At 51.8% G+C, this 13,805-nt stretch overlaps 1 protein-coding gene and 1 pseudogene across 4 annotated transcripts in view; one reads left to right on the forward strand and one right to left on the reverse strand.

Annotated features, from left to right (window-relative positions):
* The window catches only part of HIP1 (huntingtin interacting protein 1), a 212,411-nt gene that overhangs the window by 105,346 nt on the left and 93,260 nt on the right, over positions 1-13,805 (reverse strand). The window contains exon 1 of one of the 3 annotated variants that reach the window (XM_032254997.1): positions 4,813-4,985. The exons of the other annotated variants lie outside the window; for them this stretch is intronic. Within the exon in view, the coding sequence (XP_032110888.1) occupies positions 4,813-4,830 (18 nt within the window). The 5' untranslated portion in view covers positions 4,831-4,985. Of the gene's footprint in view, positions 1-4,812; positions 4,986-13,805 lie in introns of those variants that run through there. 3 annotated transcript variants of the gene reach the window in all.
* On the forward strand, positions 10,408-10,889 carry LOC116534561 (annotated as a pseudogene). Its single transcript, XR_004261778.1, has one exon. The product of XR_004261778.1 is annotated as a 60S ribosomal protein L27 pseudogene (transcript).

The following is a 13,805-nucleotide window of genomic DNA, read 5'->3' on the forward strand; positions in this document are numbered from 1 at the left end:
GAAGCAAGGCACAGTGGCTCACGCCTGTAATCCCAGCACTTTGGGAGGCTGAAGTGGGAGGATGGCTTGAGCTCAGGAGTTCTAGACCAGAACGGGCACCATATCGAAACCTTGTCTCTACTAAAAATAAAAAAAAAAAGCAGTCAAGCACGGTGGTGGTGCCTGCCTGTTGTCCCAGCTACTTGGGAGGCTGAGATTGGGAGGATTGCTTGAGCCTAAGAGTTCGAGGCTGCAGTAAGCTATGATCGCACCACTGCACTCCAGCCTGGACAACAGAGTGAGACCCTGTCTCTAAAAGAAAATCAACAAAAACAGATATAGGGGATAGACGAGGCTCAGAGTCCACACATAGTCACTCATCCATCTTTCCCAAGTCTTCTTCCCCAGGGGACCCAGAGGCCAAAGACCCGACCCTTAGCTCATCTTTTGAAATTAACTTGTGTCCATTCTACAATCTAGTCTTCAAATCTTTTTCCTTACCTTTTATTTATTATATCACTGTAGTGCATACTTTTGACTGTCAGAGAGCTGGATACAAGACCTGGTTCTACCCCGATGTGGAATATCAGATGTCAATTTTCTGAACTCACTTTCTTATCTATAAAATGTGGCTAGTCATTTCTGCCCTGCCTTCCTCATGGGGCTGTAGTGAGAACAAGGGTAAAAATGCTTTGTATAGGCCAGGCGTGGTGGCTCATGCCTGTAATCCCGGCACTTTGGGATGCTAAGGCAGGAGGATCGCTTGAGGCCAGGAGTTCAAGACCAGCCTGGGCAACACAGAAAACCCTGTCTCTACAAAAAAAAAAAAAAATTAAAAATTAGCCCCACTTAGTGGCTCATGTCTGCGGTCCCAGCTACTCAGGAGGCTGAGGTGGGATGATGGCTTTGACCCCAGGAGTTCGAGGCTACAGTCAGCTACGATTGTACCACTGCGATTCAGGCTAGGTGACAGAGTGAGACCCTGTCTCTAAAAAAAACAAAAGGAAAAAAAAATGCCTTGTATGCTGTAAAGCACCACACAAATATAAATTGTTATATAAACTGTGTGTTCTTTGGTAATAATTGATAGTGTTGACTCTATTTCCCAAATTACAGTACTGTGCATTCTCTGTGTTTAGCGAAAGGCACAGCCTCCATCATCGACCCCTAAAAGGCATCTGTGCTTTATTCCTGAGTGCAGGGTTCACCCTGCTCTCCCTCAGGCAGCTATCTGATGTCATAAAAAATTCATGGGTCGCAGCAGCTGGTGAATCCACTGTCTCCAGTTGATAACCAGGCCTGGGAGAATTGGTCCCAAGCGCTGTCTGAAAGACCTCCTGTGCTCAGCTCTGCAGGCCAAGCAAAAAATTAAAGCGGGAGAGGGCAATCAAGAGTCACCTTTGGCCCAGATGAGACGAGAGATCTTTATCGGGACAGCCACCAGGTCTATGGAAGACTTACTACTCCAGCTTCCATGCCTTCAACGGAGTATTTCCAGCCTTCTCTTTTATTATGTTCATTTTACAGATGAAGGTAAGAAGTTACAAAAGAAACTTGCTCAAAATCATGCAGGGACATGGCGTGCGGAGGTTCACACCCATAATCCCAGCACTTTGGGAGGCTTAGGCAGGGAAATTGCTTGAGCCCAGGAGTTCGACGCCAGCCTGGACAACATGGCAAAACTCCGTCTCTGCAAAAAATACAAAAATTAGCCAGGTTGTGGTGGTGTGCGCCTGTAATCCCAGCTACCCAGGAGGCTGAGGTGAAGAGGATTGCTTGCACCTGGGAGGCAGAGGTTGCAATGAGCTGAGATTGCACTACTGCACTCCAGCCTGGGCAACAGAGAAAGACCCTGTCTCAAAAAAAAAAAAAAAAAAAATTCATGCAAAGGTCCAGGTGTGGTGGCTTAGGTCTGTAATTCCAACACTTTGGGAGGCTGAGTCAGGTGGATTACTTGGGCCCAGAAGTTCAAGACCAATCTGGCTAACATGGTGAAACTCTTATCTCTACCAAAAATACAAAAATTAGCTGGGCATGGTGGTGCATGCCTGTAGTCCCAGCTACTAGCGAGGCTGAGGCACGAGAATGGCCCGAACCCAGGAGGTGGAGGTTGCAGTGAGCTGAGATTGTGCCACTGCACTCCAGCCAACAGAGTGAGACTCTGTCTAAAAAAAATAAAAATAAAAATCACACAGAGTCTGGTAAACTATAATCTGCTTTCTTTTACTCTGCGTAAGCAAGAGAAAGACTGACACTCCAAGGCTGACACTGACGTCTGTCAAGGATGTTCCTGAAAGGCTGCATTTGAGGTCAAGCCTGCAGCCAAAGGCCCCCAGAGCGAGGACTGCAAACCAGAGATGGGAATTTAATGGCCAGAACAGAAAGTACTTTTGGCCTCTTGCAGGATTGGAAAGCAGACGGCAATTCCCCAGGGAGGGTAAGGTTCTTCTAGCTACACAGTCACAGGTCTGTGCTCTTTACAAAGAGCTGTGGACAATTGTTTCTGGACTGGGCGCTTGGCTGCTCAATGATTAATGAGAATCCAATTTCACTTTTGTTTGGACCCCAAGCTAAAAGAGGAAAGAGGCAATAGATGCACCTCCCCAGGGCTCAGAATTCTCCAGAGGTTTCCCAGTGCTTACGGGCCAGGGTCAGAACACCCTGGTTGGCATTCAAGGCCTTGCTGGTCTGGCCCTAAACAACCATCTCAATGCTTCCTGATCTCAAACCTCTGTACCAGCCAAATGTCTTCAGCCTCACCCAGTGGGCTCTGCCCATCCTCTTCCTGCGATTCTCCCAACAGGCAATGCCTACCCCACCCAACGTCCAAGGGCCAACTGAGGTCTTGGTCTTCCATCTGAACTCTGCACTCCAGTCCCCTCTCAGATGCCCATGGTCCTCAAAGCTTTGGCCTTCTGCCCCAGGCCTGCATTGACAGCTAACTGCTGAGTTGGACTGTATCTCTCTGGATCCTTCACTTTCATGCTAAGGGCCCTGAGAAGCAGGGAGGGAGGCCTCCAATGATGTTTCTTTGTGTTCTTTACCTAGCACTTGCTATAGAAATCATGGGAATTAAATAAACGCAGTTGAATTAATGAGGGGTGAATGGACAGAGGTCCCTGAGCCCTATAAGCTGGTCCTTGCAGGCCAAGCTTTGCAGGGAACTTGAGTGCAGGGCTGGGAGGATGCTTAGGGGTGATTTGGCTTAGTGGGCACTGGAGTGGAGCTTCAGAGATTCAGATCCCCCTAAGCATAGCCCAGAGAGGTGACTCTTCTGGTCTTGCTCAGACACCTCTAGGAAAGAACTGTTGCTTAGTTTTCTACATCTCCACCCCCATAGCGGCAGAGAGGATTTTTTTTTTTTTTTTTGAGAGGGAGCTCTAATACATGCCCAAAGAAAGCAAGCTTTCATGGCAGACAGACAGGGAATGCTGGTCCAACCTCTGTCCAACCATGGACAGATAGATATGTCTCTCCAAATAAAGAGGGGAACCCATGAAGCCCCTCACCCAGCCCCCAGCCCCAGGGTTCGTGCTCAGTCTGAGACTGATGCAGACCATAGAAGAGGACCCTCACCTGTCATCGGCCCCGATCCCATTGTCTCCTAGCCAAGACAGAGTGCCAAAGGCCAGTGCTGGGCAGAGAACCAACTTCCCTTGGTTGCCTCCAAAGGGCACCCTCTGGGGAAAAGTAATGTAATTCTGAACAAGATAAACTTAAATTCTAGTACCTTCTCAACTCTAAAGGGCAGACCCAAACCCTTTCCCCTCCCCCCACCGCCCAAATACACACACAGACACAGCCCAGGACAACTCCTTTCCTGGAAAGCCCTGGTCGCCTCCCTTCCACAACACCAGCCTGACACATAGGCCTTTGAGGGTTGCAAGGCTGGAAGGTGGGGACACCTGGCCGGGACTGGGGGGCAGGGGAGACTTAAGTAAGGACCATCCAGCCCAAGCCCCAAGTCTAAACTAGAGGTCAGGGTAGTCGTGATGGCAAGGGCACCCTTCAATCTCCATTCAGAGTAACAGCCAATCAAGACCCCTGGGAACACCTGCTGTTTCCCGGCTTCCAGGTGCTCCCTGAAAGCCCCCTCCCATCAGAATCCCCCAAATCACATCCTGGTACCCGCTGAGGGCTGCTCCTTGGTCTCAATCAATAAGCTATGATTTCCTCATGCTCCTACTGTATTTGGGGTGGAGGTGGGGGTGGAGGGCTGCTCCGGGGGAAGGCACAGACCCCACCAGAGAAGCTCATCTCTAAAGGAAAGGGGAGTCATGCTTAGGAGGCAAGATGTTGGCTGCACCCCAGGCCCATGAAGCTGGGGTTCCCAAGTGGCCCACCTAGAACCTCCCCCCTCTCTGCTCCATTTCTGCCCCCTCACTTCCTAGGATGGTTGAAACCCTGGCTTCTCCCTGTCCTCCCAGCGCCACCTGTGCCTCCCTGCCCACGGGCTCAGCCCCACACATCTTCCCATCAATCTCCTGTGTGCGGACAGGGGGCTCCTTCCGGCGGCGCTGCCCTCCCTCCGCCCGGCAGGTCTCCCCAGGTGGGCTGCGAGTCCCGCAGCCCGGTCCCTGGAGTCCAGCGCGATCTCCCGGGCAGCCCGGCGGCGGCGCGGCGGGAAAGCGAGAGCCCATCCCGGCCGGCCAGCCGCCTCCAGAATCCTGGCCCGGCTCCCTCCTCCGGCACGCCTGGAGTTGGGGCCAACAGGCAGGATCAACAATCCAGAAACTTTCAATGGATCGCGCCGACTAGGAGGGGGAGAAGGGAGGGCGCCAGGGCTGGTGTGGGGGGGAGGGGGGTCGGGGCAAAGCCCCTGCTCACACTTACCATCTTGCTCACATCCATGACCGAGGCTGCGGGGCACCCCCCCACCCCTGGAGATCCCGCTTTCCCCAAAGCTGCTCCCGGCTAATCGCGCCCCGAGGGTGCCATGCTGCAGGGAGGGCGGCCGGCAGGGCCCCCGCGGACCGGGGCAGGCGGCGGCGGCGGCGGCTGCACCGAGGCTGGACCGGAGAAAGGAAGGGGAGGGGGAGGGGAGGCGGCGAGGGGGAGGGGAAGGGGGAGGGGGGCGGGCGCGGAGCCGCAGCGCGCGTCGGGGGCGGGGGAGGCGCGGCCCCGCCGGCAGGGACCGGCGCGCCCGAGCCCCCAGGGACCGGGAAATCCCGGAATCAGCTGGCGGGGGCACGGAGGGTGACCGGGAGGCGGGTTCCCGGGCCCGGTCCCTCGGCCCCCGGGCGCGCACGGCGAGGGTGTGATTTGGATAACAAAAGGTGGCTTCTCCCCCAAGCTCCCGGTGGCGGGGATCGCCGATCCCGGAGCCAGAGGCCGCCGACCCGCCAGGAAGCGTGTCTGTGTGTGCGGCCGCGTGTGTGTGCATGCGTGCGTGTGCATGCATGCGTGTTTTGGTGGTGGGATCAGTGGGGCTGAGGAAGTGAGCCCGGGAGGTGCTGGAAAAGGAGGGGGAGACGGGGGGCGCAGGACGCCGACATTCCAGTGGGGGCAGGGGGTCCGCTCGGCCCCTCCCCGCTTGGCTTCCCTGGACAAAGGGGGAATTCACAGCCGGTTGCTGGCCTCCTGCGGCTAATCCGGAGGGGCCTCCCGAATGAGTCTGGGGTCTCCAAACAGATGGACAATTGGGAGGAAGTGGAACAGGTATCCCCAGGAAGGCTCTGAGCGTCCCCCTCCCACGTGAGCCACGGCCAGCCCTTCCTGGAGTGAGGGAAATTGGCTCCGTGGCTCCTAAATGATGTCTGCCCTGAGCTGGGAGTTCCTTTCTCTCGAGCCAGAATCCCGAAGTCCCTTTCCTTATTTGATGCCGAAATGCACGGCAGACGTTCCCCTCTGCAGTAGACACAGCTGGTGGCCCCAAAAGGACTCCTGTCAAATGCTCCCTGGGGGCAAGTTCTCCGGAAAAAGCCTGGCCGTCCAAGCCTATAGTTTCAACAGCCGTCCCCCCCATCCCAAATCAGGTGGCAGTAAGGTTTGGGATGCACCAGGGACCTGAGAGTCCCCCTAAACCAACCCCACTTTATACGGGGAGGAAACAGACCCAGAGAGGGAGAGGGAGGTGCCCAGGTCACACACCTGGCAGGGACTTGGGGGCAGCGGAGAGTTAAGTAAGGACCGTACACCAAGCCCAAAAGGGCTTCCCATGCTGCCACGGGACAACCCTGAAGTCGGGGCTTTTAAAATAAGTAACAGGTGGGCTGGGTGCAGCGGCTAACGCCTGTAATCCCAGCACTTTGGGAGGCTGAGGCAGGCGGATCGCTTGAGATCAGCCTGGCCAAAATGATGAAACCCCGTCTCTACTCAAAATGCAAAAATTAGCTGGGTGTGGTGGTGTGCACCTGTCATCCCAGCTACTCCGGAGGCTGAGGCAGGAGAATTGCTTGAACCTGGGAGGCAGAGGTTGCAGTGAGCCAAGATGGTGCCACTGCACTACAGGCTGGACAATGGAAAAAAAAAAAAAAAAAGAAAGAAAGAAAAATAATGAACAGGTGATGGGATCCAGGAACAGCTGCAAGGCTGACCTCTGCACCCACATGAAGAGATCCACATGAAGGGGCCGCCAGAAGCCAGCAGAGGAATCTCCCATCATGGCCCCAGGGCCTGCTAGGCTTACTATCACAGCCCCTTCCCATCAAAGCTGAGTTCTTATAGATGAAATTGAGACTCTTTATCTGCCTGCCTCCTATCGGTATGTGAGAACATCAAGATATAAGAGATAATATAAGGCCAGGCGTGGCGGCTCACTCCTGTAATCCCAGCACTTTGGGAGGCAACGCAGGTGGATCACTTGAGATCAGGAGGTTGAGACCAGCCTGGGCAACATGGCGAAACCCCGTCTCTACTAAAAATACAATAATTAGCCAGGTATGGTGGTGCACACCTGTAATCCCAGCCTCTCAGGAGGCTGGGGCAGGAGAATCGCTTGAACCCAGGAGGCAGAGGTTGCAGTGAGCCCAGATCACACCACTGCACTCCATCCTGGGCAGCATAGTGAGACTCGGTCTCAAAAAGGAAAATAAATAAGATACTATAAGGTAAAGGCGGAAATACAGGAATGTAAGGGCTCTAGGAGTGGTGGTGATTTTCATTTTGTGAATCTGTCTGGAGCCTTGTCAAGGGTCCCTCAGCTTCAGGGAGCAGACCGCGGGCCCAGATCGCTCCATCTGACTTCAGGTGTAGACTGCAGACACCTGCCTCGGCCTCCCAAAGTACTGGATTACAGGTGTGAGCCATCCTTCCCTCTATTTTGTTTTCTTTCTTTCTTATTTGCTCCTTGTTTCTCTATTTTCTTTCTTTCTTTTTTTTTTGAGATGGAGTTTTGTTCTTGTTGCCAGGCTGGAGTGCAATGGCGTGATCTCAGCTCACCGCAACCTCCGCCTCCTAGGTTCAAGCAATTCTCCTGCCTCGGCCTCCCGAGTAGCTGGGATTACAGGCACGCACCATCATGCCAGGCTAATTTTGTATTTTTAGTAGAGACGGGGTTTCTCCATGTTAGTCAGGCTGGGCTCGAACTCTCGGCTTCAGGTGATCCACCCTCCTCAGCCTCCCAAATGCTGGGATTACAGGTGTGAGCCACCTCTTCCAGCTGTTTCTCTATTTTCACAATCTGTTCTTCCTCCTGTTTTCTGGCTCAACTAATGATTCTACCTCCACTGAGCTGGTTAAGCTGGAAACTTCAAAGGCAGCCTTAATTCCTTTAGCGACAATTCCCGCTCCCACTCCATCTAATCAGGTCCCACATCCCTGCAATTCTCACTTGCACTTAGCTTCCAATCTATGTCTTATTAACTGTTGCTTCCCTGAATAAGACTTTCGACAACAGCCTCTCCCTCCAGTCTCTTCTTGTCCAATTCATCGTATATAAGAGATACGATGGCCACACATCACCACTGGCCAGCCCATCCCAAAGGAAAAAACAAACAAACAAACAAACAAAAGAAAAAACAGGCCAGGTGCCGTGGCTCATGCCTGTAATCTCAACACTTTGGGAGGCCAAGGTGAGAGGTGGGAGGATCGCTTGAAGCCAGGTGACCAGACTGGGTGACAGAGTGACACCCTGTCTCCAAAACAAAACAAACAAACAAACAAAAAACCCTTCTGGCTGGGCATAGTGGCTCTCACCTGTAATCCCAGCATTTTGGGAGGCTAAGATGGGTGGATCACCTGAGATCAGGAGTTCAAGGCCAGCCTGGCCAACATGGTGAAACCCTGTCTCTACTAAAATTACAAAACTTAGCCGGGCATGGTGGTGCGTGCCTGTAATCCCAGCTAGTCAGGAGGTTGAGGCAGGAGAATCACCTGAACCCCGGAGGCAGAGGTTGCAGTGAGCTGAGATCACGCCATTGCATTCCAGCCTGGGCCACAAAGCGAGACTCTGTCTCAAAACAAAACAAAAATAAAACCATCCTATGGTTCATTTGGTTCTCACTACTGTGGTCATATCTGCCCCGTTCTTGTCTACCCTCTCTTATCCTCCCGCCCTGCCCACCTTGCTCACCTGTGTTCAGGGTGCTCCTGGAACGTCCTTCCCTCTTCCTGAACTTGGAAGAGTCTTTTTCATCCTTCAGGACTGACCTCAAATGTCACCTTCCCTGACCCATCTGGACACAGCCGGTCCCTTGGGAGTCCCTTCCCTCAATGGACAGCCCTTGAGCCCAGCCTGCATCTCCCTAGGATGGGAGGATCTGAGCCCAGGACTCCCTGGTTCACCTGTGAGCAAACTCAGGCCAAACGCTGGCCTCACCGGTCTTTGCATGTTGAGTGCCCTGCCCCTTCCTTCCAGCTGGAATTCCAGACCCACAACACCCCACGTTTAACGTCCACTGAAAAAAAGCACAGAACAATTCCTACAGAAGGTGTGGTGGGTGCATCTTGGTAGAGGCTGACACCTACTGGTGAGTTGAGATTCTGCAGCCTAGCCCTAAAGACCACACTGAGGTTCTCCCTGGCAGGCTCTGGCAAGGCTTTATAACTGCCTTTAGAGGCATAGATGTCCGCTAATTCCCAGCAATGATATTTAAGCCAAACAATACTGCTTACGAAAGGGCCTTAAGTAACGTATGTTACTATGCTAATGCTAACAGTAAACCTATGCAGAGGGCTGTCATGTTTACAAAAGACATTTTTACTCGTTATTTCATTTGACTCGTAAAAAGTCAGGAAAGGGGCCAGGTGTGGTGGCTCACACCTGTAGTCCCAGCACTTTGGGAGGCCAAGGCAGGAGGACTGCTTGAGCCCAGGAGTTCGAGACCAGCCTGGGCAACATAGTGAGACCCCATCTCTATTTCTATTTAAATTAAACTAAAATTTTTTAAGTCAGGAAAGGCAGATAGAATTGGTATTATTATCACAACACCTATTTTGCAGGTATTGTGGAAGAGGGCACGCCTGAGACCTGGGAGGCGCAGTGGGATGGGGAGGGGTAGTCTGAAGGTCCTTTTGCAGTGTTTTCATTTTTATAAGGAGAATGTAATGATATGTTATTACCTGCATAATAATGATGGCTATTAAAAGAAATCAGCATGGCAGGGCACAGTGGCTCATGCCTGTAATCCCAGCACTTTGGGAGGCCCAGGCGGGCGGACCACTTGAGGTCTGGAGTTCGAGAACAGCCTGGTCAGCATAGTGAAACCCTGTGTTTACTAAAAATACAAAAATTAGCTGGGCATGGTGGCAGGCACCTATAATCCTAGCTACTTGGGAGGCTGAGGCAGGAGAATCGCTTGACCCTGAGACGTGGAGGTTGCCGTGAGCTGAGATCATGCGGCTGCACTCCAGTCTGGGTGACAGAGCGAGACTCTGTCTCAAGAAAAGAGAGAGAGAAAAAAAAGGAAGAAAGTATAGGTAGGCAGGCCCTGGAATCAGACAGATCTCAAGTTGAATTGTGGCTCCATCTATTTCTAGATACGTGCAAGTTCCTTAACCTCTATGAATTTCAGTTTTCTTACAGAAAAACAGGCTAATAAATTTTATCCCTCCCAGGGTCAATGTGAGAAGTAGGCAAACCCATGTATAAAAAGACCCAGCACAGTGGGCGGCTCTTGGCTCCACGCACCTGTCTCTCAGCTTACTTGGTGGCTAGCTCTTGGAAGCTTCTGGGTAATTTTTTTTTCTTTTGAGATGGAGTTTCGCTCTCATTGCCCAGGCTGGAGTGCAACGGTGCAATCTCGGCTTACTACAACCTCCACCTCCTAGGCTCAAGCGATTCTCTTGCCTCCTGAGTAGCTGGAATTACAGGCGTATGCCTCCACGCCTGGCTAATTTTTGTATTTTTAGTAGAGATGGGGCTTCACCATGTTGGCCAGGCTGGTCTCCAACTCCTGACCTCTGGTGATCTGCAGCCTCGGCCTCCTAAAGTGCTAGGATGACAGGCATGAGCCTCTGCACCCAGACAGGATAATTTTTTAAAAGATTAAACACCTTTTTGCTGTAGGCCCCAGTGGGTGCTGCTGAAATGGGCAAGTTCATGAAACCTGGGAAGGTGGTGCTTGTCCTGGCTGGACGCTACTCTGGACGCAAAGCCGTCATCGTGAAGAACATTGATGATGGCACCTCAGATCGCCCCTACAGCCATGCTTTGGTGGCTGGAATTGACCGCTATCCCCGCAAAGTGACAGCTGCCATGGGCAAGAAGAAGATCGCCAAGAGGTCAAAGATCAAGTCTTTTGTGAAAGTTTATAACTACAATCACCTGATGCCCACAAGGTACTCTGTGGACATCCCCTTGGACAAAACTGTCGTCAATAAGGGTGTCTTCAGAGATCCTGCCCTTAAACGCAAGGCCCGACGAGAGGCCAAGGTCAAGTTTGAGGAGAGATACAAGACAGAAAAGAATAAGTGGTTGTTCCAGAAGCTGCGGTTTTAGATGCTTTGTTTTGGTCATTAAAAAAGAAAAATAAAAATAAATAAATAAATAAATAAATAAAAGATTAAACATAAGAAAAAAAATAAAAAGCCAAGAGAACAGTAGTCATTTTCATTAAAATGACGGCAAATAAGTAGGTTTTATGGGGCGGAGGAGGAACTAGAGTCACTGACCACGCCCAGCTGAGCCGTGGAGGACAGGAACCAACCACCAGTAGCTGAGTGACTCCTCGTCTCCCCACGGGAATGCCTGCAAGCAAAGCCTCAGCCAGGGTGAGTGAGAGCCCAGCAGGGCTGTGATCCTGGCGGCTCTGGCACAGAGTGTTCTCACCGGGCTTGTTTTGGATGGAAGATGTCCTTTTTCAATGAATCCAGGAAACTTCGCTTTCACTCCAGTGAGAAAAGCCTTTTGCTGCCTCTCTTTCTGGGACATAATTACACCCTCAGGAAACACACGACTTCCTAGACCTAGGGCTGAGTTCAGCACACCTGAAAGGTGCAGCGTCACTCAGGAACTAGGAATGAGGCTGCGGCTGGTGGGGGAGGGGCACTTGTGTCATGCGATGAATTATGATAGCAGATAACATTGATCACGTTCTTACCGTAGTGCCAGGTATGACAAGCACTTTACAAGGATTGTTTATTTTACTTTACTTTATTTTTTACTTTACTTTTATTTTTTGAGATGAAGTCTCACTCTGTCACCAGGCTTGGGTACAATGGCTCCATCTCAGCTTACTGCAACCTCTGCCTTCAGGGTTCAAATGATTCTCCTGCCTTAGCCTCCTGAGTAGCTGGGACTACAGGTGCGCACCACCATGCCCAGCTAGTTTTTCTATTTTTTTAGTAGAGGATGGGGTTTCACCATGTTGGCCAGGATGGTCTTGATCTTTTGACCTCATGATCCACCCACCTCGGCCCCCCAAAGTGTTAGGATTACAGGTGGGAGCCACTGCACCTGGTCTACTTTTTTTCTGAGATGAAGTTTCACTCTTGTTCCCCAGGCTGGAGTGCAATGGTGCAATTCTGGCTCACTGCAACCTCCACCTCCTGGGTTCAAGCAATTCTCCTGTGTCAGCCTCCTCAAGTAGCTGGGATTACAGGAACCCGCCACCATGCCTGGCGAAGTTTTGTATTTTTAGTAGAGATGGGGCTTCACCACATTGACCAAGCTGGTCTCGAACTCCTGACCTCAGGTGATCCACCTGCTTTGGCCTCCCAAAGTGCTGGGATTACCCGCACCCAGCCTGGATTGTTTCCTTTATAACTAAACATAGCACTACCATTTGACCTGGCAATCCCATTACTGGTATCTACCCAAAGAAACATAGATCATTCTACCAAAAAGACATCTGCACTCATGTGTTCATCAAAGCACTATTCACAATAGTAAATACGTGGAATCAACCCAGCTGCCCATCAACAGTGGGTTAGAGAAAGAAAAGGTGGGATATATATACCAAGGAATGCTATGCAGCCATAAAAAAGAATGAAAGGTTTTTTGCAGCAGTATAGATGCAGCTGGTGGCCATTATCCTAAATGAATTTACACAGAAACAGAAAACCAGTACTGCATGTTCTCACTTATAAGTGGGAGCTCAACACTGGGTTCAAATGAGCGTAAAGATGGGAACCACAGACACTGCGGACTCCAAAAGGCAGGAGGGAGGCAAGGGTTGAAAACTACCTATTGGGTGCTGTGCTCACTACCTGGATGACGGGGTCATTAGAATCCCAAACCGCAGCATCACACAATATGCCATGTAACACACTTGCACATGTACTCCCTGAATCTAAAATGAATTCTTTTTTTTGGGGGGGGGGGGACCGAGTCTTGCTCTGTTGCCCAGGCTGGAGTGCAATGGCATGATCTTGGCTCACTGCAACCTCTTCCTGAGGGGTTCAAGTGATTCTCCTGACTCAGCCTCCTGACTAGCTGGGATTACAGGTGCCCTCCACAACACCCAGCTATGTTTTTTTCTTTTTTGTACTTTTAGTAGAGACTGGTTTTCACCATGTGGGCCAGGCTGGTGTCGAACTCCTGACCTCAGGTGATCTGCCCACCTCAGCTCCCAAAGTGCTGGGATTATGAGTGTGAGCCAGCACGCCCGGCCAAAGTCACTAAATCTAACGAGCAGCTGTGCAGTGCTTTGCTGACTACAGGGTCTACAAGTGCAAGGCACTCACCTGCAAAGTGCCAAGGGCATGGCCAGATGTTCTGCCTGTGCTGTCCTCTCTGATGCTCCCAGCAGCCCTCACCACTGTGGACACTGAGATGGAGAGAGGTTACTGACCTGCCCAGGGTCTCGCAGGAAGTAACCACCACCAGTCATCTGTCTGCATGTTCTTTGCTTCCCCTCATCCACGCCCACGGCCCTGTTGCCCCAGGGGTCCGCTAGGCACAGCAAGGGCTGAGGTCACTTTTGGCTGACCATCTGTCAGCCTTTTAGGAGCGAGGCCATCAGCTAGGATCAGTCTGCTCCATGGCACTCTCTGGGCATCAGCTGGGGATGTCGGAACTACCCCTGGGGAGGCCTGAGAGCTGCAGCATAAATGAGAAATGAGGTGAGGCCTGCAGCGCCGCTTAGAGCCAGGAAAGGCCAGTGCTCTGCAGTCATCAGCCCCTCCAGGACCAGTGTCAGACCGGAGACGGGGGCAGATACTACAGAGTCTACCTAAGGTGCCTGGAAGTGGACCCTCCTGGTTAGGAAACGGCCAGGGCCTCCTAAGAGGGTGGGCCTAGAAGTTCCGAGTACCCCTCTTGCTCTGGTACCAATAAAACTGTGCATGAACACGACTGGATGCAATGGCTCACACCTGTAATCCCGGCACTTTGGGAGGCCAAGGTGGGTGGATCACCTGAGGTCAGGAGTTCAAGACCAGCCTGGCCAACATGGTTGTAGTAGCTGGGGCTGATTGCAGTAGCTGGGGCTGGTTGGAGTAGCTGG

Source organism: Sapajus apella, unplaced genomic scaffold (genome assembly GCF_009761245.1).
Source record: "Sapajus apella isolate SASKATOON/1434 unplaced genomic scaffold, GSC_monkey_1.0 scaffold88, whole genome shotgun sequence".
NCBI classification, from domain to species: Eukaryota; Metazoa; Chordata; class Mammalia; order Primates; family Cebidae; genus Sapajus; species Sapajus apella.